At 56.4% G+C, this 27829-nt stretch overlaps 2 protein-coding genes across 4 annotated transcripts; one reads left to right on the top strand and one right to left on the bottom strand.

Annotated features, from left to right (window-relative positions):
* The first annotated feature begins 93 nt into the window (after positions 1-93).
* On the top strand, positions 94-5242 carry MPEG1 (macrophage expressed 1). Its single transcript, XM_075928952.1, has one exon. It carries the CDS (start codon positions 241-243, stop codon positions 2401-2403), a length of 2163 nt encoding a protein of 720 aa, XP_075785067.1. The 5' UTR covers positions 94-240; the 3' UTR covers positions 2404-5242.
* Positions 4470-27829, bottom strand: DTX4 (deltex E3 ubiquitin ligase 4). Of its 3 annotated transcripts, none has more exons than XM_075928972.1 (9): positions 27713-27829; positions 17636-18359; positions 12791-12852; positions 12106-12267; positions 11813-11874; positions 10975-11127; positions 9877-10038; positions 8290-8379; positions 4470-7148 (listed from the first exon to the last, which is right to left on the bottom strand). In XM_075928972.1, exons 2-9 carry the CDS (start codon positions 18250-18252, stop codon positions 6915-6917), a joined length of 1542 nt encoding a protein of 513 aa, XP_075785087.1. In that variant the 5' UTR covers positions 18253-18359; positions 27713-27829; the 3' UTR covers positions 4470-6914. The 3 variants fall into 3 exon arrangements, with proteins under 3 accessions (XP_075785087.1, XP_075785086.1, XP_014427903.2); XM_075928971.1 differs by lacking the exon at positions 27713-27829 and adding an exon at positions 27169-27262; XM_014572417.3 differs by lacking the exon at positions 27713-27829 and adding an exon at positions 26255-27157.

The following is a 27829-nucleotide window of genomic DNA, read 5'->3' on the forward strand; positions in this document are numbered from 1 at the left end:
CCATCTCCTGGCCCGACGAGGAATGAGGAAGAGGGCTCAGCCCTCCCTCTGTCTACCCCCCGCCCACTATCTAGTTTGCACTGGGATCCACCATCACTTCCCTCTTTCTGAACGTTAATTGGAGCATGGAAAGGAGGAACTTGCAGACAGCTGAGCTCGGAGCTGCTAAGCCACCGGCACGTATCGGCAGCTCCCTCCTTTTCGCGCCGACGGCTGCACCTCCCGCGCGGCGCCCCAGCCATGAAGATGTTGCTGGGGGCTCTTCTGTCCTGGGGCCTGGTGGCCTGGGTGAAAGGAGCCGAGAAGCCGCCAGGGCCACCCGCTGTGATGGGGTTGCAGGAGTGTAAGAAAGCCCTGAAGCTCTCGGGACTGGAGGTGCTGCCCGGCGGCGGCTGGGACAATCTCAGGAACCTGGATATGGGGAGAGTGATCAGCCTGGGCTATTCGCAGTGCAAAACCACTGAGGACGGGTCCTACCTCATCCCGGACGAGGTCTTCACCATCCCCCGCAAGCAGAGCAACCTAGAGATCAACTCGGAGCTCATCGAGTCTTGGAGGGACTACCAGAGCGCCACCGCCGCCTCCGTCAACGGGGAGGTCTCCCTCTTCTCCTCGCTCAACGGCAAGTTCTCCAGTGACTTCCACAAGATGAAGACCCACCAGGTGAAGGACCAGGCGGTGACCACCCGGGTCCAGGTGCGGAACCTGGTCTACACGGCCAAGTTCGACCCCGCGGCAGCCCTGGACAAAGGCTTCCATCAGCAGCTGGTGGCCATCGCTGGGCACCTGGAGAACAACCAGAGCCGCATGGCGGACTACCTGGCGGAGATGCTGGTGCTGAACTACGGCACCCACGTTGTCACCTCGGTGGACGCTGGGGCCAGCCTGGTGCAAGAGGATCAGATCAAATCGGCCTTCGTGCAGGACAGCATGTCCACGCGGAGCGCCATCACCGCCTCGGCCGGGGCCTCCTTCCACAGCATCATCGACTTCAACATCGGCGGCTCACTCAGCACACAGGATGCCTTCACCAAGCAGTACCTGGCCAACCGCACCAACTCCCGGGTGGAGAGCATCGGCGGGGTGCCCTTCTACCCGGGGATCACCCTCAAGGCCTGGCAAGAGGGCACCGCCAACCAGCTGGTGGCGATTGACCGCTCCGGCTTGCCCTTGCATTTCTTCATCACGCCCAGCAGCCTGCCGGAGCTCCCCAGCCCCACGGTGAGGAAGCTCGCCCGGCAGGTGGAGCTGGCCACCCGCCGCTACTACATCTTCAACACCTACCCCGGCTGCACCGACGCCGCCTCGCCCAACTTCAACTTCCACGCCAACACCGACGACGGCTCCTGCACGGGGGCCGGGACCAACTTCACTTTCGGGGGCGCCTACCAGGAGTGTGCCCCGCTGATGGGCCCGGACGCCCCGGTTCTCTGCCAAGGGCTAGAACAGAGGAACCCACTCACCGGGGCCTTCTCCTGCCCTGCAGGCTACATCCCGGTGCGGCTGAGCACCCAGGAGCGGGAGGAAGGGTACAGCCATCTGGAATGCAGAAACTCCTGCGTGCTGGGGTTGTTCTGCAAGAGAGTCTGCAAGGACGTGTTCTGGCTGTCCAAGGTCCAGTTCAGCGCCTTCTGGTGCATGGCCAGGAGCCAGGTCCCCGAGAACTCGGGGTACCTCTTCGGGGGCCTTTTCAGCTCTCGGAGCGTCAACCCCATGACCAACGCCCAGTCCTGCCCCTCCAGTTTCTTTCAGCTGAAGCTCTTCGACCAGCTCCAGCTGTGCGTCAGCAGGGACTACGAGACGGGGTTCAGGCACTCGGTGCCCTTTGGGGGGCTCTTTAGCTGCGAGATGGGGAACCCCCTGGCAGGGGCCCACCAGGGGACTGTGAATGACCCCTACCTGAAGCGCTGCCCGGCGGGATTCAGCCAGCACCTGGCTCTGATCAGCGACGGCTGCCAAGTGGATTACTGTGTCCAGTCCGGCATCTTCACCGGAGGGGCCTTGCCCCCGGCACGGCTCCCCCCCTACACCCGCCCACCCGCCATTGCCTCGGTGGGCACCGACACCGTCCTGGTGACCAGCGTCGACGGAGCGCGCTCCTGGGTCAAAGACGCCCAGACCCAGCTGTGGCGGCTGGGGGGGCCGGCTGAGACGCGCCGGGCGGCGGGGCTGGGCGGTGGAGGTGGCCTGTCGGGCGGGGAGACGGCCGGTGTGACGGTAGGAGTCACCACGGGCCTGGCCTTCCTCATTGCCCTGGCTATCTACGGCTCCCGGCGGCTCAAGGCCAGGGGGTACCGCAGGGTGGAGGAGGGGCAGAGCCTGATTCCGGGCAGTGCTGCGTACGGCACTGCGGCTGAGCTGGGGGAGAGCTGCCAGCCAGACCCAGAGAGCCAGATAGGTTAACCCCCCCATTCCCAAGAGCCAGGCAGGTAAACCCTCTGCCCCAGTTGCTACTGGGAAAAGCCCCTTCCATCCCTGGGCACAGCAGCCAGCTTCCCGCTGGGCAGAGCGGTGCGCTCCCCTCTGCCCCCCTCCCCATTTTACCCCCCCCCCCAGCCACATGCTGCCCCGCTGCCACATGAGCTACCCTCCCTTCCCACAAGGCTATAGCAAATTGCCCCCTCCCTGGTTTTATTAGCTCTATCTGCTGCAAGGCACCCTGCCCCGGCCAGCCCCCTGGAGCTGCAGCTGTGCACACAGGACCCGGCTGCCCCCCAGAGGCAGAGGCTGGTGTGGGGTCACTCCCCGCCAGCCCCCCCGAGCCGATGTGGGGGTGGGATGGACCCAGCAGAGGGAGGGGAACAAGCAACAGGTGACATGGGGTCAGTTGACATCAGGCTGGGGCTCCCGTACAGCGCTGTGGGAGGGGGCCAGTTCTAAATGCCCCCCCGGCCAACTGAGACCCCCCCTTCCCCCCACATCTCCTACCAATGCTCCCCACTGAAATGAGATTATCCTGGCACCCAGCTCTTTTGGGGTCACTTTGGGGCCCCCCCAAATCACAAGACCCCCCCCCATCTCCTGGGGTAAGGAGCCAGTCTCCGTGGGCCTCGCTGGCAGGGCAGGTTTTAAGCCAGCAGAGATGTCTGAACAGAGGGTGTCGTGGATCCAGAGGGGAGCAGGCAGCTCAGTGCCACCTTGGCTGGTAGCCACAGAGATACCCACCCTCTGCAGCAGTGGCAGGAGCCAGCATGGAGGGATGGAAGGGGGGAGGGAGAGAGAATAGAGCCCCCAGCTCCTCTGGGGACCCCGCAGGCTGTGTCCTGCCTCTCTAAGCCCTGAAACCCACTGCCCAGCCACACCGGCTCAATGCCCCTCAGCAAGGGAACTCCTCGGTAGCTCGTATCTACTCCCCCCTCCTCACAGGCTACAGCCCAGGACCGCCCCTAGCCTGCCCCCGGGCAGAGCTGCCTGCCACAGCACTGGTTGGGATACAGCAGCAGACTGGCAGAAGCCAGAGCTTGGCCACAGCTGTGTGTCAGTTCCCCCAGCTGGAAGCCAGGGCAGCATTCACCCCACAGAAGGGTGGGGAGGGGAGGTGGTGCTAGCAGATGGGACAGACCTCACTAGCAGAGCCTCCCTCTTGTGCAATAATCATAAGTCAAGAGGGAGCCGCCCTGTCAGCCACAGGAAGTTTTCCAGCAAGCTCCCCAGAGACATCCACAAAAATAGAAATGGTTGTAGCCTATATTCTATTGAAAAGAGCCCAGGCCTCCCCCACAACACCCCTGAGTGCTCAGGGCCAGCTTCTAAGCTATTGAGGACACGCAGCCTCCAGCAACAGAGCCCGGTATTTAGAGGTGGCCACTTCTCTCCGTAACTTCTGGCCGGGGATGAGAACACACCAGAGAAAGATGCAGCGTCTCTCTTTTATTTCAGCTGCCGTTCACTGCATAGGCAACAATGCATTAAAAAAATGGTCCAAGAAAGAAATGTATTTATATGGACAAGGTGCTGCGGCTGATGAAATCCAACATGTGATTGGGGAGGAGGGCAGATGCCGAGAGCGAGAGAGTTTTGCATAGATTGGACTTGAACCAGGCCCAGCTTTGTATGGGGCACGGTGTGAGGATTGGCTGAGGGTGCACAAAATGGGCATTAAGACAGATGGGGAGGGGAGAAAGGCAGATGCTTTGAATGAGAGGGAACTCAGAAGTCATCGTAGGAGGAGGCAGAACCCGGCTGGACAGACCAATACAGAGAACTGTTTCAACTCAGCTCACTGATACCCACAGATTGCCGGTGGGGCTGTTGCAGCCGTGCTGGTCCCAGGTCATTAGCGAGACCAGGCAGGCGAGGGAGTCTCTCTTTCACCAGCAGAAGTCAGTTGGGTATGAGAGAATCTTTGGCGCTTACAACGCGCTGGGTTGACTGTCCCTCCGTCCGTCCCCAATCCCCTAGAGAGGAGGGGTTCTGGCCTACCCACTTGCCACAAACAGATAACAAAAGACACACGGACAGGCCTGAGAGACGCAGACAGCAAACGCCCCCCCAGCCTGGCGGGAGAGCTCTCCATTTATTAAACTGGCACATACAGCCCCCCCCGGCGGGCGGCACCATCACATGGCCACACACCAGAGAGACGGGCACAGTGCACCGTTCACAAACAGAACACAATATACAGCAGGACTGCCCCACCCCCAGCCGCCACCGCACACCTGCATCCAACACCATGAAGACACACAATGAGAGGGGTGACCCTTTCCACGACCTGGCCACCTCACCCCACCCGGGTCCTTCTGGAGAAAGTATAAAACCACTGTTAGAAATTAAAACTAAAGCAACTCGGGGGTGGGGAATTAACACCCTGCCCCTCCCTGGGAGGAACAGTCAGAGGGACCTGTAGGAGACCCCTTCCAACCCTCTTCCCCTACCCTGGAAGCCAAGTCAGACTGGAGGCCGCTTGTTGCCAGCACAGCAGGGGTAGGAGGCATGAGTGGAATAGGGGTTCCCAAGAGAATGTTGCTTCTCCTAAGGAGTGGGTAACATGGGAGACTCTTCCTGGCTAGGAAGTGGAATATGGGGCTGGGGAGCAGATCTACAGTTGTGATGTTTGAGGATGGGCAGGGTTAGGACAGGAAACTAATACCCAGAGCAGGGAATTTCAAGGGCCGGAGCAGGGTCATGTAATTAAACGAGTTTTTCAGTTTGCTGGTGGTTTAAAAAAAAAATTAGAAGCCAAAAAATTTGGCAAACCAAAAAGAAAGATTGTTTCAAGTTTTGAACATTTAAAAAATAAAAACACACCAAGCAATTTTGATGGGAAAAGCCTTGTTTACAGTGGGGGGGGGGGGGGGGGGTGGAATCATTCCTTTTCTTCTTTTGCCAGAAACAAGCCACCGCAAATGGACACAAAACATTTCTATTGCTGCATTTTTCACTGAAAAATGATTTGGCTGAAAAGTTTCCCCAAGTTCTAATGTGGCAGCAGGTGACTGTTTCCTCCCGAGATCCATACCCCCCTGGAACAGCCCGGAGTGGCACTGAGGCCCCGTGCGCGGGCCTTTTCCCACTGCCCTAGGGGTGCACAGTAGCCATTTTGAAACGTGGCCAAGCCTGACGTGGCGCCATCATTTCAAGATGGCTGTCCAGCTTGCGTCATGGTAACCAGCGAACACCAGCTGACTTGGCCTCCAGTTCTAACTTAAGTACCATTTTCCCTTCAGCATCCCCGCGCCAACGCTGTCTTCAAGGGTGACGTGGTAGATATACATACATATATACGACAAAGCCCCCAAACATGAGGTATATAAATTCAGAGCCGTATCCTGGGGAACTCCCCCATACAAACAGTTCAATGAACCCATTTTTGGGAGGGGTGAGGCAGGGGAATCAGACCTTGCCGCCTCCCCCCCTCCCATCCCAGTTCTGACTGGACACTGCCATGGGGCGTGGTTTCTTCATAGATACGGGACCAGCACACAGATCTGGAGCAGGCCGGAGTGAACTGCGCTTACTGAAACAGGGCGCACCGGACGTGGCTTCGAGCCAGGACAATGCAGCTGCATCAGGGAGCGAGGGATTGCTCTTCCCCACCCTGCTAGAAGAAAACTGAGCCAGCTGAACTAGTGCTGACCCAGGTGGGACCGGATTGGGAAGAGTGGGAGGAGGGAAAGGGACCAGGAGAAGAACAAGCCATCCAGCCAAGCATTCCCAGCCCGTTCACTACTGTTCAGACTGGATCGTTAAGGAACCAATTCTGCTGTAGCCCCGGATGGAAACGTGCCCCCAGCTCATTGTGGTCCTGACCCAAGGTATCAAGGAGAGGGGATTTCTCTCATTTCCCCATGGCTCAGATCTGAGCAGGCAGCAGGCCTGGTTCTGACCAGATGTGGAGGTGGGATGAGGGAGGAAGGGGTACCAGACCTGCACACACCACATTTCCAACTCACATGGAGCCCACGACATGAAAGCAGCAGTGACATGACAACACACAACCAGTCTCCTACCCGGGCAAGACAACTCGGACTGGTCTGAATCCTTGGCATTCCCACAGGCCTGTGCCACGGCTCCCACGTGGTCCCGGAGCTGCCTTGTGGGATGGGGCGCTCCCCACTGGGCAGGGCCCGAAGAGGCAGTTCATGTTCACAGCGTTTAGCGGTTCAATCCCCCACTTCCCAGCCAAGTGCAACGAGATGAATGTAACCGTGGGTGAGGGGTGGCCCCGTTGCCGGCTGACCAGCCCCACAGAAATGCCCAATGAGGCGGCACCGTGGGCCCCTCTCTCCACTCTAGCCCCAAGCCACACATCTCAGTGGGGTGACTGGCCCCCTTGGAGCAGCACAGTGGCAGGAGGAGGTGGGGGAGGATGCAGGCACTGGGGCAGGGAGGAGGCGAGTGTGGGGGCATCGCCCCATAGCAAAGCTCTGCTCCTACCACAATGGAATGCCATCTCCTCCCCTCCCCCCCAACTCTCAGTCCTTCTCCTGGGCCGCGCTCTCCTCCGTGATGCCCTGCACCGCCAGCTCGGCCAGCACATTGTCCAGGTAGTTGGTGTCGGGGTAGCCGTGGCCTGTGAGGTTAGAGCCGAACTCCGTCTTGTGGTGGATCTCATTCCAGATCACCGTGTCCGACTCGCCTGTGGTGCTGGAGGTACCGATGGCAAAAATCAGGCGCCGGTCCCAGGCCACCAGCAGCAGCTTCAGCACCTGGAGCAGCACAGGAGGGAAAGAGTTAAAACGTAAGCTGCTCAGGAGCCTGCACATAGCCTCTCCCAAACAAACATCAGTGGCACAGATCACCCTAAGTGTGGTGTTAACTCTGAAACTTAATGATGGCAGATGAAATTAAAATGCTGTTCACTATTTCATGGCCAATCACCCAGCTGATATGCTCTTCTCTAGCATGACCAACCTAGCTTCTTAACTAAATCATCCAGCTGTCTCCCAGGACAGCTTCTGCCAGGCAGCAAGAATTTCAGACAGACAAAATGCTGCAATGTTATGACCAGCAGAACACAATCATCAGCGTGTTTTCATATCAGAATTCAATAACCTCACCATGATTCGATTTTGGGTTTTTTTTAAAAGCGTGTTCTGGAGCGGTCGCCGCATGTGGTCTCACACACAGAGCGCTGCTGAATTAGGCCTTGCTCCCTGGTGAGGATACAGGGACTTTGGCATAAACCTGGCGCCTTTTCAGAGGCTATTAGAGCCACCGAGATGGGAGGCTCCTGCCATCTCAGGCCTTTTGCAGGAGGCCAAATGAATGAAGCTGATGCATCCCATGGCTAAAGCTCACCCCTAAGAGGAGGCCGTGTCAGCCGAAGATCCCACATGAACCCCCAGGCCCGCTGACAGGAGCTGAGCAAAGGGGGCAGTTGTCCCATGGCCTGGCGATTCTAAAGGGCCCATGGCTCCAGCCCCACCCCTTCCACTTGTGTTCTCTTCCCATCCCTCCTCCCCATTGCCTGGGGCCCAGCAATCTTGTCAGCTCCTCTTGGAATCCCCATCATCATCCAAAGACACCCAGACTAGACCAGCAGCAGTCCTGTATCTCTGACTGCACTCCCTCACCGGTACCTTCAGCAAGGAGGCTGCAGCCTGCCCTCCGACAGCCCCGCCTCTCAACCCACTCCTCAGGGGGTCTGGAGAACACTTCCCATTTGGGACATGAGGGGTGCCTGGCTCTTCCTTTGGCTACCGCCGTTGCCCGAGGCAGCCACTCCCTTGGGTAGAGCTCCCCTCACCCTACGCTGCCCTAACAAACCATCGACTGGAGGCAGAACCCACCCCCCCCGCCCATGTGTCCTGGGTTTGGGAGTCTGGCCCGGGCCAGGACGCCTCTCACCTTTCGGCCCTTCTCGCTGTCCGGGAGGTAACAGTGCCGAGGGAAGCCGCGGGCCGTGAAGCTTTTCCCGGGGTTTGGGTGCTCTGGGCCCTGCACAGAGGGAAACGGCATCGTTTGAGATCTTGAGCAGGTGCGTAAGGTCGGTCTAATCTTGAATCATCGCAGAGCCCCCGGCAGCAGGGCTACACACCGGGCGGCTCTTAATACATGTAAAAGGCAGAACTGCAACGGGGTTAGCTCCCGGCGCTGGGAGCTAACCCTGCTGCGGCTCTATCGTTTCCACCCTTATCCACTAATCAAGCAGTCGATGGAAATTCCATCGATTACTCGATTAGCTGGTTACGCACAATTTATCATCCCTGAGCAGGGATCCTGTTTGCAAGCACTGAGGGCAGACTGTCATGGTATAGCTGTGGGAGCAGACGTATCCCCTGTGTTCTTTCCAAAGCATGACTTACCTCATGGAAAAAAGAGTCATGGCTAGGCTTGGGTGACAAACACTGGAAGGGCTTTGAGGGGTGGCTGAGTGAGCCGAGGCTTGTGAACCTGTGTTATGACTTTACTTTCTATGTAACCTCTCGTCTCCAAAAATTCCTACTTGCTATCGTTTGAATCTCTGTGCCTATATGGGAACTGGAACAGAAAGAGGCAACAAATATGAGTAAGGGCATGGAACAGCTGCCACATGAGGAGAGTTTAATAAGGCTGGGACTTTTCAGCTTGGAAAAAAGAGACGACTATGGGGGGAGGAATATGTTAGAGGTCTATAAAATCATGACTGGGGAGAGAACAAGAAATCATTTACCTCTTCCCACAACTCAAGAACTAGGGAGTCACCAAATGAAATTAATAGGCAGTAGATTTAAAAAAAAAAAAAAACCACAACAAAAGGAAGTACTCTTGTTTTACACAACCAGTCAACCTGTGGAACTCCTTTCCAGTGGATGCGGAGAAGGCCAGGACAACAACAGGATTCAAGAACTACATACATTCATGGAAGATAGCTCCATCCATGGCTGTTAGCCGGGGCGGGCAGGAATGGTGTCCCTAGCTTCTGTTCATCAGAAGCTGGGAATGGGTGGCAGGGGAGGTTTCACTTGAGCCCCTGTTCTGTTAGTTTCCTCTGGGGCATCTGGCACCGGGAAGACAGGACACTGGACTAAAGGTTAGATAGACCTTTGGTCTCACCCAGTATGGCTGTTCTTTTGCCTTGTTAAATAAACCTTGGCTTATTTTCATCACACCCTTGTCTCAGTGCTGGGAGTTTCACCGAGCTGTGACGGGAGGTGAAACTTATAGGCTGGGTCGTACTGCTTCTCTGGGAGCAGCCAAACTAAACTGTGTCCCACTGAGCACAGGCCGGATGCTCCAGGTGGATGCTCCGAGGGCTGGAGCGTGCCTATCACTATACTGGTGAGAGACAGGGACCAGCAAGGCCCAGTGTTGCCAGTGGAGGCAGGGGGTCAGCTCCCTGACGGGCACAAGTCCCTCACACTAATGGCCAGTGGTAGCGAGATGCCTCCCAACCCCGGGTAACCCTGGGAAACGTCACACACGCCTTTGCCTCCCACAGCGCTAGGGTCACACCTGGACTCCTGGTGGGATGTTGTAGATGATCCGAATGGTTTTACAGTCTGGGTGCCCAGGCAGCGAGTGGGGGATGAGGTGATATTCCATCTTCCCGGGGGGCTGGGTCCCAGTCTTCACCCCATAGATGGTTTTGCAGGTCGGGCACTGCAAGCTCCCGTCCTGACAGCAAGGAAGGAAAAAAGGAGAGAAGGAAATCAAATCAGATGAAGAGAGCTTCCCCTCCCCCCTCCACTTGTACTGTTGGCAGACTGACATTCCTCCAACCACCCAACACACCCCGCAACTCAACAGACAGACTTCCCCGCACACCATGACTGGGAAATAATATGAAAGAAAAAAAAAAATACACCCCTCCTAAAATGAAATGGTCTTTGCTTCTTCTAAAAATCGTCTCAGTTTTTTTTGACAAAGCAATTTTGCCCCTCCTCCCTGCCCCTATTTAAAGGAAGTCAGAAAAGTTTCAGTTTAAATTTCATGATCTCCTCTCATGCCTTTCCCGTACTTTTTATCGGGGGGGGGGGGGGGGGGGACCTCAAAACCGAAAAGCGAAACAAAGCAAAAGTGTTGGGTTCCTCAGAAAATTCCAAACAAAACGAGTGTGTGTTTGGTTGGAAGAGCCCTTTTTCCATCGGAGAAACTTCAACTTTCCCTAGCATATATTAACTGCACCGTCTTTCCAACGTGCACTGATTAACGCTCAGCTGCACGGATTGTTTTTAGAAAGACAGAGAGGACCCGTCTGCAATGGGAGAGGGGCCTTCTGGAGCAGGGACAGCCTGACATGAGGAAGAGCCAATCGGAGAATGGTTTCAACTTGACTCGCTGATGTTTACAGGGACAGCCAAGCATCCGGGGAGGCTGCTCGCTGCAGTGAGGACGCAAAGCCCCTCTGCGTCCCACAGAGCCAATAGGAGACAGCAGGAGAAAGGGCGGAGAGAACGCTGGGATCTTACAGCCCATCAAGAGGAGGGTTCAGCCCCAGGCCAGCGGAATGACTGGCTCAGCGCCCCACGCCAGGGAACGATCTACACCAGGCCTAGATCTTGCCAGGGCCCCTCGTGGCAGCTGGCCGAGCACACCCCCGACTCCATGCACCTTGTTGCCGTTGTTGTACATGGCGACCAGGCAGTGGAGGTGGTAGACGTGGCCGCACTTGGACAGCTTCCCCACTAGGTCGGGCTTGATGGCTGGCTGGGGCCCCTTGTAGCCAGACGGGGTGGAGAGGCGCTCCATGCAGATGGTGCAGTCCTTGGGGAGAAGGTAAGAGTCAGACCCCAGCAGGCCAACGGGAACGAGCCAAGGTGTAGAGGGTGGAGTCATGCCTCTGCCCCGGTCCCACCAGGCAGGAACGGCTGCCGCCCGCGCCCCCCGGTGGCAGGTTCAGTGGGGCCTGGGAAGCAAGGCTAACCAAGGATCACAGCCCTGCCACCAGGCCAGGGTCAGGGCTCCTCAGCATGGAGAAGCCAGAGCTGATCCTGCTGTGCAGAAGGTCAAGCAGATGCGAGCACCAGTGGCATCGGCCCGAGTGCCATTTGCCAGCCCTTCCCAAAGATACGTGGACAGCCAGAAGCAGCTTCGCAACACCCCACATGCAACCCCACCATGTGCAGACACCCGCCCAGACAGCACGAGCAACCGCTCCTCGCCAGTCCCCCGAAAGGGGGTGTTTGCACAGCACAGTAATCACTGTGCGATCCTGGTGACGACATGGCTCTGACCTCACTGTAGCTAGTGGAGGGCACCCAGGTGGAAGGGATGGGGGTGCGCAGTAGACCGCTGACCTGGGGCAGCTGCACCCAGGTCCGATCTACCTGCACCATGTCTCCTCCAAGATTGTGCAACCTAACGCGCTGCAGAAATACAGTTTCCGGCAGCAAAGACCTGGCCCAAGACAGACACAGACAGACCCACCCTACCGCACCCTGGTTCTCACCTCGTCCGGAGGATGACGCACCTTCTGCAAGTATTTCTTCAGCACTTCCTCAGGGGTTTTACCTGGGGCAGGGAGGAAGAGACCAGCAAGAGTTACCCTGCCCTGCAGGTGCCTGGGGAGATACGAGGCACCACGGGGAAGGGAAGTGAGGAGGTGAAGCTGGGGCACCAAATGGGAAGGGGCTTCCCCCACAGAGGAGACTGGCAGGACAAGGGGATTGTGAGGGGCTCCCCTAGCAGCCCGCAGGGAGGACACAGCATGTCCAGAGGGGCGTGGTAAGGCCTTGTGCTCACCTTTCTTGGCCTGCTTTTTAGTGGTCTTGCGGCAGGTGTTGGCCACGCCCGGGATGGATTTGATCTCGCTCTTGCTGACAGGCGGAGGGTGCAGCACCAGCTTGGGGGGGCGGGTGAGGCACACAGGCAGCCCCGCCGCACTCATGAGGATCCCTGTGATCCCTGGTGGAGAGATGGGGAACGGCGCTGAAAAGTGAGCTCTGAGGAAAGCCAGGCACCGCTCCCCACAAACCCTGCTGGCCAGCCGTCACAAGCCCCCCTCCGCCTGTAACAGACCCACACTCAGCCTGTGAATCCCTTGTCCCAGCTCTGGATCCCCCATAAAAGCCAGCTGTGCCCCCAACTCACCACCCTTACAGAAGGGACACCCCAATCTTACCTGTCCCTAAACCACTGCCTACGAATCCCCTCCCCTGCCGCCATGTGAAGCAATGTGAACCCCCGTCCTGCCTTCCACCCCCACCTATAACAGGGACCTCCCCCAAGATCCCTTACAGAAGAGGGGCCAATATCTCACTCTGTCCCCATTCCTTGGGAGACAGGCTCCTCCAGAAGCCTCCCCATTCTCCTACGACAGGTGCTGCCACAGCCCTTCCCTACACCAGCCCCAGAGGTCTCCCCCCTCCCCGCCCCATGGGATTATTGCTCAGTCATGCTAGGCTGGCCCACCGGTCGGCTCCCTCACCTGCCAGTGCGGGGTTGACGGGGCTCGAGCCGTTGAGGTTCTTCACCGGGACAGTAGGGACCCTGAGGGAAAGGGAGGAGGAAGGTCAGAATTCAGGGTGGGGCCAGGCCCTGCCCCACTGATTAACCCAATGCATGGACCCACCAAGTCCAAGGCACCACCATACCCTAGCCCCAGATTCCTAGCTAGAGTGCAGGGAGCTAGAGGAGCCCCCAAAACAGAGAGGGCGCAGAAACGTCAATGGACCCCAAAGGAAGGGGAAGACAATCCAGGGCTGAGGCAAGCTGAGCGATCCAGCAACCGCTGGCCAGAACGGCTCTGCACAAGGGGCTCGGCACACCAGGGAGCGAATGCAGCTGGGTAGCAAGTTCACACGAGATCCCCAGCTTGAGAAGGGGGCTGGAACAGCAGGGGTACAGGGGGGCACGTTCCTCGTCTCAGGATGCCTTGCACACAGCCCCCACCAGGTGGCCCCAGCCACCTGTCATCTTCTCTCCAGGCTGCTCCTCCCTGACCCAACCAGACCAGCAGGTTTTACCTCCGGCTAACATCCTGCAGTTCACACACCCCGTGGGACAACCCAGTCAAGGAGGGGCTGGCATACACCCAGGGGCCTAGGTGGGAACACAGAGCGGGAGGGGTGAGGATGGGTGCAGGAGACACTTGTTACATGATCTGGAAATACAGCCACCAGCAATGTTCCCTCTAATCTTTTTTCCATCCATGTGTGGAATACATTTTGTTACGTGCACCAAGGCATGTGCACCACTAGTAAGAACACATGGTGCTGGCTGTGGGCGCTCTGCTGACAGGGAACTATAGCCACCAGAAACAACAACAGGCCAAAAGGAACGGGAAGGAGATCTCTTTCCCAGAAGGCTTTGCCCCAAGGAGTTGCTGACAAATGCCCTGACCTTCCAGCGTATTTCTAACCTGTGTGCCTGGCCTAAAAGACCCCACCGGTCACTGCTCCCCCTACCCACCTGCTTCTGACAGCAGCGGAAAGCTCTAGGTACGCCCAGAGGGCGCACAGCCCTGTTTACTGGGGCTGGCCGTGGCGGCGGCAGCCGAGCAAGGACTGACGCCTCAGGAGTACAACAGTAATTAGGACAATGGGATTTTTATACGCCCATCAACTGCTCCTCCGAGAGCTCGTTTCTAGGGCTGGTAGAGCCCGGGAGGCAGAGGCGGCACTATACATCCCATTTTGGGGTCTGCTGTTTTCTGCCAACCATGCTGAGCCCACGCGATTGCATATTTGGGGCCATCGCAGCCCGCTGGCTAGGCATGGACCTCTCCTTGATGGGGCGGGGGGGAGAGCAAAGCCCTCAGTGGGTGTCCCCCCCCCCCACACCCAGCTTCTTACTAGTGTCTGTCTCATCCATTCTTACTTTGTCCACTTTATCAATACTTATGCCTCTGGAGGGCTACGCAGGGTTGGGGGCCGGGGAAGAGATGGGGGTGCTAGTATTTTGCACTGGGGTGCCTGTGCCCCATTCGGCGGCCCTGGAAGGGACGAACGGTCGTGTGGGGCTGCGGAAGAGACAGTCCCCGGGTGAGACAGGGGTCGGATGGCCAAATGCCAGGACACCGGGGCACCATGCCGAGTCAGAACGTGCCATTCCTCGGCTGGACTTTTAACGTGGTTTAGGGCGGGGGGGGGGGGATCCATTTCATTCCTGGGGGCAGCACCACAGCAACAGAGGACGGCTAGCCAGAACCGGGCACCTTCCTCGACGGACAACAGTTGCCGTAGTGACAGACCGAGGCCTAGCCAGAAAATCCTCTAATCTAGAGACGTGCCCCCCTCCTCTTTTCTCTCGATCTTTAGAAACCCTGCCCGAGTCTCTGAACTATTCACAGCCCCTTTTGTTCCCGCGGCCCTTTCCTCCCGCTCTCTTCCATGGGAAAGTTTCCTGGCGGGGTCACAGGCACGGGCGAACGGCGACAGAAGGCCGATGGCAAAGCCAGACAAAGGAGGGAGCCACGCTAATTAAATGGCCAAGAAAGGGATTTCTGGGGAGGAGGCGAGATGTTTTCCTCCTCCGTCAGGAGCATGAAAAATTTTCTATAGGCCTTTTGATAGAGGCCCCCTCACCCTACTGCAGGGCTGAGTGAAAGAATGTCCCACAGCCTCATTAAGATTCAAAAGGGGATCGCAGGCCTCCCCAATTTTACGGTTAAAGGGCTCTCTGGTATTTGCTGAGGGGGGAAAAGAGAGGGGCCATGGCGGGAAGAGGGGGCTACAGTCACAAGGGGGCTTTCTTTCTTCCCTAGGGCCTCTCCTCCATCCTGTGCCACACCGAGTTGGAGATGACAAACAGCCACCCCACAGACTCTGGGTCTGACCCTCAATAGGTATAAATCAGAAGTCAGTGGGGTCACAGGCTGCTCAGCCCAGTTGGGGAATCTGACTGACTCCCCTGGAGCCGAGAGTGGATTTACACCAGCTGGGGTCTGGACCTTGGTGTTTCCTTCGCTGATGGAAGCTAGAATACAGACACCGTGGCGTCTAGGGAGATAAACGATTACCCGGTTAGCAGCAGGCGTACCAGAATGCTTACTGGATAGCCGGGTAAGCCGACTCCCACCACACCTATCCCACAGACCCAGCAGGACCACAGCCCTGGTTATGATCCCAGCCCTGGCTGCCCACCAACCGTTAACCGATACAACGGTGGTCATTTAGCCTGTTCACCGTTTTGACGGGTATTTACCTCCCTCGTGGAATCCCCAGGCCGGTCATTAATGGAACTCCCAGGTCTGAAGGGCTGGACGCTGTGACTGACGTGGTGCAAATGCACCCTGACCCCTAGGCAGGGACTCCTTCACAAGGGACCTACCAACCTGGATCAGACCCAGGTCCACCTAGCCCAGTCTCCTGTCTCCAACAGCGGTTGGCACCAGATCTTACCCTGGTCTCTACTGACGACTGACCTAACCCCTGCAGCGGAGCGGCAGGTTTAATAGCCCTGCTACCTTTGTTAGCACTGACTGTTATAGCAAGAATATCCAGAGCTAACAGTGGAAATGTCCAGTCCCTTTTTGAACCCTGCTAGGTCACTGGCCTCCACAACATCCTGTGGCAGGGAGTTCCGCCGGCTAATGGCAACGTGAATGGAAAAAGTATTTCCTGCCATTATTTTTTAATTCCCTCCCTCCCCTCCATTTCACTGACTCTCCCTTGTTCTTCGGTTATGAGACAGTGAGAACTGCAACTTGTCTCTAGACTAATCGGAATTTTACAGATTTCCATCACACGCCCTCTCACCCATCTCCTCTTTAAGGTAACAATCCCAATCTTTTCCAATCTCTCTTCAAAGGAGAGTTTTTCCAGACCCTAGCCAGTCTCACCACCCTTCTCCGAACTCCTTCAAGCTTACAGCATTGCTCCGGAGAAGGGGTGATCTGTGCTGTCCTGGCATCTAAGGTCATCTCCACTGACCAAGGTATTGTGTTATTCTCCATCCCATTCCCTATGCCTCCTAGCACCTCGTGTGCTTCTCTGCCCACAGCTGCACAGGTCTCCACTGAGCTAGCTACAATGTCAACCTATTCCTGAGCTGATGCAGTCAAGGCTACTGCATCAGCAGGAGTGGTTTATATATTCTCCCCCCCCCCCGCCCCGTGTCAATAAAAGCAACTTAATGCACACTGAAATTCATTTATCATGAAAAAACTTTTACAACCCTGCAAATGGTCCTGCAGCACCTTAGAGACTAACAAGAAATGTAGATGGTACCATGAGCTTTCGTGGGCGCAACCCATTTCATTAGAAAGTAGTAGGCTGTGCCCACGAAAGCTCATGGTACCATCTATATTTCTTGTTAGTCTCTAAGGTGCTGCAGGACTATTTGCTGGTTTTTTAAACTTTTTTTCAGTTACAGACTAACAGGTACCCCTCTGAAACTTTTCATTTATGTTGCCCTTTCCCCTGGCTTGTCCGGGTCTCAGTTTCCTGGGAGCACTCTCTGGTCCTAACTAACCAAACTATCTTTGGGTCTTCTGCACATTTTGCTGCTCACCCTTCCTTCCAGACTACTAATAAATCCAACACACACCATAGATCTAATAGGGAAACTACACCCGTCTGTTCACCTCCTGTCGTGATGAGAATGGACCATGGGTCCTTGCTATTAGCCTGCCGACTCCTACACAGGATTTTGATCCACAATCCAATCCCATGACAGCCTGGCCTCTTCTGCAGAGATTGCCGAAAGCTTTTAATGCAAAACAGCAGCAAAACCAAAACGAAAGCCAGACACTGCGTGAGATCAAAGCAGCGGATGCACTGTCCCAGATGGCCAGCCGGGAGGGACGGACCCGTGTTACAGTGGCAGCACGCAGGCCTGGGGACAAGGCTGAGGGTGGAAAGCAAACAGCAGAACTCTGATGCAACCTCTTGTTTCAGTGGCTGTTAATTGAACCCAGCTGAAAGGATTGGCTAGGACGCCCTTTGAGCCTGTCCCCAGAATGGGTGCAAGGTAGGTTACTTCAGGGCAAGTCCCTCCCCTCAGTCCTGCTGACAGGGAGTTTGGCTCCGTAGCCTACTTGACTGATCCTTGGCTAACGAGGATGCTTAGCACCTGGCACTGCGTGACGTGGGTACCAGTGTTCCAGTCATTTTTCCCCCTCCATATATGTGCAGAATAAACATTGTTCCGTGCACCACAGATGTGCACCACATGCTGCCAGCTTTGGGTGCTTTGCTAATCAGCTGGGCGGAACTTTAATCCTGGATGGCCGCCCAAGCACTCAGCTTACAGGGAACACTGGTGGGCCCCCGGGGACCCAAGCTCCCCTCCCTCCCCAGATTCATTAAGAATCGCTCGTGCGCTCACTCACCCGGAGGCGATCAGCACGCGGGACTGGGCGATGGCCAGGCGCTGCAGGTGGGTGCGGTTGAGGGTGCCGAGGCTGGCGCGCGTGACCTTCCCGTTGGCGGCTGGCGGGCTAGTGGCCGAGCTCAGGGCCGGTGTGCTGGCTGCCTGCCTCCGGCTCACTTGGGAGGCCAGGGTCTTCAGCGAACCGCGTGTGGTGGCCGTGCCATCTGGGGGCTTGAGCCCAGGCGCTGGGATGGGAGGCTTGGGGCCGCCAGATGGGGCGGAGGCTTTACGCTGCTGCTGCGGCTGGGGCGTGGCGGTGGTCCCACTGTTGGCCCCTGCCGCCACTGCTGCCTTGACGCTCATGACCAGAAGGCACTGGGGGCAGGTGCAGGGCGGGGCAGGCGGGGAGCTGGCCACGCCCGGGCTGGCCGGCCACGACTGGGACTTGGGCAGGGTGCCGGTGACCAGCGGGTAGACCAGGTCGAGACGGCGGCGGATACGGCGCTTGCGCTGGGTCTGCCGGTTGATCTGGCCCATGGTGCTGAAGTCGATGACGTAGCAGAAGCCGATGGAGGTGAGGTCGATCCAGGGGTGCTGCTTCTCGTAGGCGTGCTGGATGGTGATCCCCACCTCCATGTCGTAGGGCGTCCACGAGCCACTGTCGTTCTCCCACTCCCACACCACGCCCTGGCCCGGCGCCGAGGAAGGGTCATAGTAACTGCGCCGCACCGGGCGGATGGTGCCTGGAGAAACAGAGATGGTAAGTCTGTGCAGACCAGGCTACGTACAACACCTCCCCGCCTCCAAACACTCCTCATGAGCCTCCATGGGACGGGGCAGGGGTACAAACTGGGCACCCACAGCCTCCATGGGATGGAACGTACAAACCGGCGGATACCAGACACACCCAACCCTAAGCAAGACGCCAGACACTTAGTCTGCAGTAGAAATCGATGGGAACGAAGCAGCTAAATACCTTTCATAGACTCAGAGCACTGGAACAGAAGGGACCTCGAGAGGACATCAAGTCCAGTCCCCTGCCCTCACGGCAGGACCAAGCACCATCTAGAACTGGGCTTTAGCTCTTACGGGCAAAGACTGTTACTTGCACTACAAACAAAGCCTCTGTCTCCTCTGGCACATTCTGTCAAGAAAAACCTGCCTTTGGACGACACAAACTTCTGAGCACCCTCATTCCAACGCGGCAAATGTCGCGACACGCGGCCGTTTTTCATGACAGATGTTCACCTCCGCAAGGGACTTTTGCCAGTACGCCCTCGACAATCACGCAGTACGTACCAGGCGAGCGTGTGGGGCTCCGGCATGTATCCCACAATGCCCTGTTTAGCCACTCTAGACATCAACTTGAACTTGGCTGCCCTTCAGACATGTAAGGTTTACAGGTAGAGATGCTCCCTTCCCACTCGCAAACCCCGGGAAATTTAAACCCATTTCCTGTGTGCCTGGCGTACTGGGTGATGGTCCTCATGGCATCTTCTCAAGGAACCAGGGGTGGCAGTTCTAGAGCCAAATGCTTCCCTGCTTGAAGCAATGCAGAGCTTTTAGAGCTAACCAGTGTGTGGGGTGAAGTTCAGTGCAATCAGAGCTATAATCCACCCGTAAGAACTGGGACACGTATGGTCGCATTTCTCACACCGTGTGCGCCAAGGGGTGAGAGCAATGCAGAGCTAAGATCAAGGAGCTAGATAAAGTCACATCAGCTTAAGGAAAAGGGCTGAATTGACACCACTTTACTGATCAGCACAACGGCGCATGGGGCCTCTTGTCTGTCAGGCCTCATCCACGCTAGATTCACACACGCCAAGGCCAGACGGGACCTGCTGCAATCATCTCGTCTGACCTCCTGTCTCACAGGCCAGAGACCTGCCCGGAAACAATTCCCAGAGCAGAACTTTTAATAAACACATCCCATCTCCATTTAAAAAATGGACCAGTGTTGGAGAATCCCTCCTGCGTCTTGCTCAACTGTTTCAATGGTTTGTTATCCTCACTGGTCGAAAGGAAAGGGTCTGCAGGTGTAGTTTACACCTGTGCTTTGAGCAAAGCAAGCAAGCAAGCAAAAAGCCAACTAAAAACAAACAACAAAACACAAACCACACACAGCAAAAAAGACTTTTTTTTGCCAGTGTAACAATCTACATTGGGGCTTTTACCAGCACAGTTCTGTTGATCCAAGGTGCAACTCCCCTTTCCCAAACGCACACACTGCTCACTAACAGGCCTGCAAATATTTTAAGTGTACACCAAGTCTTCATCCAGCTAGTAGCAACGTTTCTCCCTCAGATTCGCAAACTAATCAGATATAGTCAGTGCTAAGCTGGTGCACGAGTCCACTCAAATGTAGTCCTCGTTGGACTAAACCGATTTAAATTAGACGGATGGAACACAGAAGTGCAGGCAAGCTGAGAGCTTCTGCAGCACACACCACCATGGGGCCCAACTGGAGCCGAGGCCTTTAAAAAAATCATTATTGGTAGCCCATAAACTCTGCCAAAGTCAGGAAGTTTACACTCATGGTTCCACAAACAGCCTTAACTCTGACCCCACTGCTGCTGCGGCGGTTACAGATACAAGGCATATCGCAATCAACAGGGTAGAAAGTGCAGTCTGATCTTCCTGTACTCTTGGTTTTACTTTTCTCAAACATAAAACATCTCCAAATACTGTTTGCAGCAACAACGTTGGTTGAATCGGATTTGAATGCAGCTTGACTGTCAACAGCACTCTCTGCCCCAGCCCAGTTAAGCAGCCTGCAGGCAGGAGTGGTTACATTTTGCAGCAGAGTCAAGCCACATGTATCCAGAGCAGCAGCATTGGAGGGGTAAGGACAGAGATGCACTCTGTGGACAGGTGGCTGAATGGAAGGAGCCTCTGTGTGAACTGCTGGAGAAAGAGAAGTGTATCCAAATTAAAGTAGCTGCTAGTATCCCTACCATGATCCAGAGCCCAAAATTAATGTGGCTGCAGTCTTGGGGGAGTCCTAAAAGGTTCAGGGCTCCAGGTTTGTGGGTACACCCCCCCCAGAAGTGGGCTCTGACACCCCCCCCCAACTAGTTTAATCCCAGTGCCATGCTGTACTGTGTATTTTTGATAATTCAAGATTTGCAGTGCCAATAAAGAACGTGCATGAAGTGTGGGGGGTGTAAGAGCTGGGGACGGGTATAGGACAGGCTTTGGTTAAAGCACAGAGGCCAGCTAGTTTGTGAAGCCTCATTTATGAGCTGTCTGAAATTCAGACATTATGTTAAAATTCCCACAAAATTTCTCTTCCTATTTTAATAACCCAACCCCCAGTTACAGCTACTACACAATTGTGCACAAGGGAATTTCCTTAGCGTTTAAAGGAAACATTTCACACCACTCATACCAAAAAAAATGAAAGTGTTGATTAAGCGCTGCTAAGTCATGTGATTAATTGCCGTTTTAATCTCTCTGTTAAAAATAGACTATCAAATGAAATGTGTTAAATATTTTTAGATATTTTTCTACATTTTCAAATCTGTTGATTTCAGTTACAACGGAATACAAAGTGTACAGTGCTCATTACAAATATTGGCACTGTAAAAGTGACAAACCAAAAATGGTATTTTTCAAGTCAACTCACACAAATAGCGTAGTGCAATCTTTTTTACCATGAAAGCACCAATGTAGATTTTTGTTGGTTATATAACTGTCCTCAAAAAAATCAAAACAATTCAAGAGCCTACAAGTCCACTCAGTCCTATTTCTTGTTCAGGCAATCACGTAGGGCAGCGGTTCCCAACCTTTTTTATATCAGGGACTGGCAAACCCATTCGCAAACTTTTGGTGGCCCAGTAACATATTATTTGCATATTCATTATGCAAATGAACATGCAAATAAAACATTACCGGTCCACCAAAAGCCCAGTCCTCAGAGCCCCCAGTGCCAGCCGGAACCACTAGAGCCCCCTGCCACTTCCCCAGTGCCAACCACTGACCCGAGTCCCCTGTATCCAACCCCCGTGCCAGCCTCCTGCCCTAAGCCCACCCCACTGCCAGCCGCCTGCAGCTCCTCACCACCAGACCCCCCAGTACCAGCTTCCTGTTTCCAGATCCCCACTGCACCCACCCTCCCAGAGCCTCCCCCAGTGCCAGCCCCCAATATTAGCCCCATCCCGAGCCCCCCAGCACTAGCCCTGCCCTTGAAGCCCCCCAGTGCCTGCCCCACCCCCTCACCTAGCCCTGCTCTGCTGCCCACATTGCTGCGACTCTGGGGGCCAGGGCTGGGGTACGCTGCCCCACGCCTCTCCTCCTGCTATGGCTGCTGGGAGAGGCCGCCGCAGCCCGAAGTCCGTGACCCGGCAGTGGGCTGTGACCCGGCAGTTGGGAACCACTGCTTTAGGGTACGTCTACACAGCAGTGTTATAGTGCGCGGCTACACTCCAAGCCGTTATTTCAAAATAATGTCGCGCTGGAGGGGTTTACACACCGGCTCCTGTAACCCTCATTTCACGAGGGGAAGGGAAGTCGAAGGAAGAGCGTTCTTCCTTCGACTTCCTGCAAGGTAGACAGCGCCAAAAGCCGAATTAAGCGACTTTGACTTCAGCTACACAATGAATGTAGCTGAAGTGGTGTAACTTAAGTCGAGTTTTGCTCTGCTGTGTAGATGGACCCTCAGAGAAACACGCTTGTTTACTTTTTTTGGAAGATGCGGCTGCCCTGTTATTGTTTACCAGTGCAATTTTTTTTTTAAATTGTTTGACAGCCCTTAAAAAAGTGGGTTACTGGCAACAAAAGAGACCGCAGACCTGCGACAACAGACCTGCAAAACCAGACCACAACAGGCAACGGAATACAAGATGACACTGTGCAGATCCAATACTTTATGGGAGCTGTCTGGACCATCTCCGTCCCAGCTTGATGGATATCACAAACTCTGACAGCGCCAAGTTTTAAAGCCCTACTGGGCTTATTCTGATAGCATGAAATCTCAGGGAGAGACATTTCCACAGCACATAAATAACTCCATTGTGTTTCCCCTCTTGGGCCCAGTCCTGCTGCTACCAAGGTCAGCAGCACAATTCCCATTGACTTCGACATGGCAGGATCAAACGGCTCATGAAAAAGCTAACCTTTACCCCTAAGGGCTGCACCGTGTCCAGTGACTATTGTGCCCAACAATGGAGGGGCAGGGGGGGAGAAGGGGAGTGTTCCAGACCTAGCTCTTTGTGAGATATAGCATTCCACAACATAAAAGTTTCTAGACACTCAAAAACACGCCAAAAAACAACAACAACAAAAAACCAACCACATCAAACAACCCAGCGTGGACCCTCACCCATCAGTACTAATGGCAGATGCTCATTAGAAATCCTATTCTGGAAAGACAGCCAAGTGGTTAGGATTTAACCTGGGATTTAGGATGACCAAGATCAATTCCCTGCTATGGCACTGATTGCCCGTGTGTTCTTGGGCATGTCCATTAGTCTCCATGGGCCTCAGCTTTGCATCAGCAAAGAGGAGAGATACATGAGTGTGCGCGGATAAATATTAGAGATTGTGAAGCGCTTAGACATTGCTGTAGTGGAATATAAGAAAAGACTGAATTCTGCATCTCAGTATGTGAGCAAAGAAAGGATAAAACCGGACTGTTTATTCTGACAACTGGAGTTGAATTACCTACCGAACTTCATAACACGCACATAAGCGTGCTGTAAAGCACACAGATGTCTCAGGGCTGGTCCACACACCACTTTGATACCACTGTAGTTATTCTAGCTACACGTTTAAACCAGTACAAACCCTTGCATGGTTTATACATATCGGTATAGCTTTTGCCTCTTCTCAAATGGAACAGCTATCACAGTACAAGCACTGGTTTACAGTTAAAGTGCTGTGATTTGGGGGGGGGTATAGCCCTCCCCACATTTTGTCAGCTCCAGCACTTTATTAATCTCCAGGAGAGGTCATGCTAGGATTATTAATTGTGCACATTAACGAGGCGGAGGAGGGGAGTTCCACTGCTCTCACCTGATAGCAAAATCCCATCGTGACAGAATTCCTCAGCCAATTACTCTTGAGTTTTCAGTAAAAAAAATTAAGCTCAACTCTCCCCCACGGGGAAAGGCCACCCAATGAGATGCGTGGGGGACAAAGGAGGTTTGCTGAGGGGGCTCTGTGTGGGGAAGAGAAACCAGGCTCCGAATGGCAGAAAGTGAGGTACAACCCCCAGCTCCGTAATTTATTATAATCCCAGATGAGACGGGGACGGAGCCAGTGCTGGCATTCAGCATCTGGCTGGTCCAGCGCCTTGCAGCACTCCTGTGGGAAAGTACCCGCCCTCCCCTCCCCTCCCCAGAGCCAAGCGGCTGGCTTCCCATTCAAGAAGGGAAGAAAAGGGACAATAGCTATTCAAGGCCCAGCTGGGGTCGTGACCCCCCCCACATCAGAGCCCCTTAATGACCCAAAACAACAACATTCACAGAGCAAGCCAGCCAGAGGCAGAACAATTGCCCATTCAGCCCAGGAGCAGGGCTGGGGGGAGAAGGGGGCTAACCACCCCACCCCTCATCAGAGCCTGTCTCACCATTTCTCCCCACCGTCCTCTCAGCTTCCTCAGGAAACTGGGGGTCCCCACTGGGAGCACCGTGTACATAGGGCCCCCTCCATTGGAGACCGACTCCCTGTTTCATAGAAGCTGCAAATCTCAGGCCTGTACAAAAATGGCGAGCCCCTCCCCCATCACGGGGGGGGGGGAGATCTCAGAGCTGAGACTGGGGTGGGTGTAACTCTCTGGGGCGGTTCACCGGGAGGGCTGCGGCCCCCTCCCTAGCCACAAGGGAAATGAAAATGGATCCAAGGACAGGCACAACCGCCATCGGGCCCCAGCACTGGGCACCTGTAGCTTCTGGAGGGGCATCACGCTAAGAGCAAAACCAGCCCGCCTATCCAGAAATGCTGGGTCACACACCCTCCAGAGCCCCAGGCATCCCCCTCGGGATCACCCCCCTCTCAGCTCCTCTGTCACCTTTCTGGTCAGGTGGGGACAACGGATCCCTGGCTGTTATACCATTGGAGGGGGGGGGGAGGAGTGTGTGTGTGTGTGCGCACGCGGGGGGGGGGGGGGGGTATTCTAGCCCGTCTCCACAGGGCAATCTGGCCCCAATGAACCTGGACCAACAACTTGCCCTGGTCTCCATGGCGACTAGCCCACTGAGTGGGTTATTTCAGAGAAGGCCCAGACCAAGCAGGGCCAGTGGGAAGGCTGGGGGACAGGGAGGGTCGCACCATCAGGGAAGAGGAACCCAGAGCGGGAGCGGCCACAGACCACAATCGATCCCACATGGGAACACCCAGCGCTGGGGGCACAGTGCCCATCTTCCCCAGCATCATGTCCGGCCACGCATGGCCAGGGCCACTGAGGTCTCCGGCACTGCACCAAGCAGAGTGGCTAGCTGGGAAGGGGACCATCTCAGCCCCACAGTCGCCAGCTGGGGCTGCGTATGCCCTCCCCACATGCTAACAGCCTCATTCTGCACCACCCTCTCCTTGCAGCAGCTTCAGCCAAGAGGCAGCACCCCCCCCTTCATTACAAAGCAGGGAGCCCCTCTGCTGGCCAGAGTCTCCCGACCCCAGATGGGGTCTACTGGCACCCCAACTTCCCCCAGCTATTCCCCATCCTGGGCTCCCAACTCCCCCCATGCTGCCATCTCCCCCCCTTCCAGTTCTAGTCCCTTCTGACCCAGGCTCCACCACATCCTCCCCAGGTGCACTGGCCACCCACAGAAGTGTGCCAGGCTAGGCTCACACTGCCCCACACCCTGCATCCTGGCGTAACTGCCCCACCTGCAACCTCTTCCCCACTGCTCCTTTAGGGATGCACTAGGTATTCCCCAGCTCCCTGTGAGCTCACAGATGCCCAGGGATTCCCAGGCAAGCCCTTGGGTATATTCCTGTTCTCAGACACCCACGCACCCCCATCCTTCCCCTTGCCAGACAGGGACTGTCTCCCCGCAGGGAGACCAAGTGCAGCTGGGCTGGGAACACCAGCCCCCAAGGCCTGAAAGTGACACTAACCCACCTGCCATACTTCAGGAATCCCCCCAGCTCTATCAGTACCCCATAATCCCAACCCCCCCAGTCCCTGCTATCCCAGCCCAGAACTCCCCTCAGCTCTGTTCCCCAGCCTCAGTCCCCCCAATCCTACTATCCCAGCTCTGCCCATACCCCTCAACCCTAACCCCCCAGTCCCTGCTATCCCTGCCCAGAACTCCCCTCAGCTCTGTCCCCCAGCCTCAGTCTCCCCAATCCTACTATCCCAGCTCTGCCCATACCCCTCAACCCTAACCCCCCAGTCCCTGCTATCCCTGCCCAGAACTCCCCTCAGCTCTGTCCCCCAATCCTACTATCCCTGCCCTAAAATACCCCCCAGCTCTGCCCATACCCCTCAACCCTAACCCCCCAGTCCCTGCTATCCCAGCCCTGGGCTCCCTCCCCTCCTGGCAGCTCTCCCAGTGCCCCTCGCTCCGGGCAATACAGCCGGATACGGCCCAGGGCGCTACAGGGCAGCAGAACGCCCCGCGACGGGGCAGGACAATCCGGGCCGGGCTCCTCCAGCCCAGGGCGACCCAGGTTAGGCCCGGCCCGGCGCACTCACCGGTGTCCTGGCGGAACTGGTGCATGGAGTGCAGGTCCAGCAGGTAGGGCGCCAGCCGCCGGTCCGCCTGGCCCAGCACCACGCTGCCCGCCCGCGGCCCGGCCCGGATCACCGCCTCGATGTGGTGGCTGACGGCCGGGCTGTAGGGTCTCCAGCGGCCGTGCTCGTTCAGCCATTCCCAGACCACCACGGCCGAGGCCAGCAGCATGGCTCCGCCGGCCGGCTCAGCGCCGCATCGGCCCGCGACCTTTGCAATAAATCGAGGGGGGCTGCAATCTCCGGGCTGCTTTTTTTTTTTTTAGGGGGGGGGCTGCAGCTCCTCTTCACTTCCCCCTCCCTGCCACGGGCCCCCCCGGCTGCCCCGTGCAGCGCCCAGCCATTGCACTCCCGGGGCGCTGCTCTGCAATGGGGCGCCCGGGAGGGCGATCAGCAGCTGGGGGGAGGGGGGGGGGGAGTTATTTGAGGGGAGGGCTTAGTTACACCACTTGCAGCTCCCCGCTCCCCTGCTGCTGCGCCTCTCTGCAACCAGCCCTTCTCGAAATTTCATGCTCTAGTTTTTTTCCCCTCCCCCCTTCTCCCCCCTTTGCACGGGATGAGCAAGCAGCAGCTCCACCTCCCTGTTGCTCTCCTGCTTTGAGAGAGGAATGCGGGTGGCCGGGCTTCCCCGCACGCAGGCAGGGCAATGCAAGCCGTCACCCAGCGCGAGGCCCCCTTTCCAACGCCGGGAAGCAACGCCCCAGTGCACGGTCCGGCCGCTTCTCTCCTGCCTATTGCACCGTCTCCCCCAACAACTTCCCTGCGTGGCCTCGGGGTTTGCAGCCGTGGAGCAGAAGCCACCGCAGCAGCGCGAGCTCCCAGGAGCGCCGCGTCTCGAGCGCCCTCGCTCCTGCCCCCTCCCTCTCTCTCCACATTACCTCATGCCCGCGCCAGGGCGCCGCCTGCTGGCCACGTAGCCGCAGCTGCAGGATTGGGCTGAACCATCTCACCCCAGAACAGGGGGACTTTCACCTGGGAGGGGGGGGGGTGTTAAACCATTTATCAGCAGCACTTTAGTGTAAGGAGGGGGTGTGTGATTCCATCTAGAAAAGTCTCCCCCCCCAGCTAGGTCAGTGCCCCCCTCCCCTCGCCCTCTGCTATTCCAGCCCTGTGCCCCCAGTCCTGCCCCCAACCCCAACTTGCAGCCCTCCCACTAATCAAGCCCTGCCCCAGAGGCTGCTCATGCCCCCCACCTGCAGTCCCCCAATGTCCCAGCCCAGCACCCCCTGTTCTGCTGGCACCCCTTGATCCTGACTTGCAAATTGCAATCCCCTACTGTCCTGGCCCTGCACCTCCAGCTCTGCCCCTCAATCTGCAGCCCTCCCCCCATCCCAGCTTGGCTAGTGCCCCTTGATCCTGACTCACAAGTTGCAACCCCCTGCTATCCCAACCCCAGCCTTCCCCAGGCAGCGCTGCACCCACCTCCTTCTGAAATCAGACCTGTGGCTTTTGCCGCCTTGAGGGATCCCTTTCAGAATCTCCCTTGGAGGAGCTCTAGGGGCTGGTTGGCCTCCTGACAGCCAGCACACCCTTTCCTAG

Source organism: Pelodiscus sinensis, chromosome 4 (assembly GCF_049634645.1).
Source record: "Pelodiscus sinensis isolate JC-2024 chromosome 4, ASM4963464v1, whole genome shotgun sequence".
NCBI classification, from domain to species: domain Eukaryota; kingdom Metazoa; phylum Chordata; order Testudines; family Trionychidae; genus Pelodiscus; species Pelodiscus sinensis.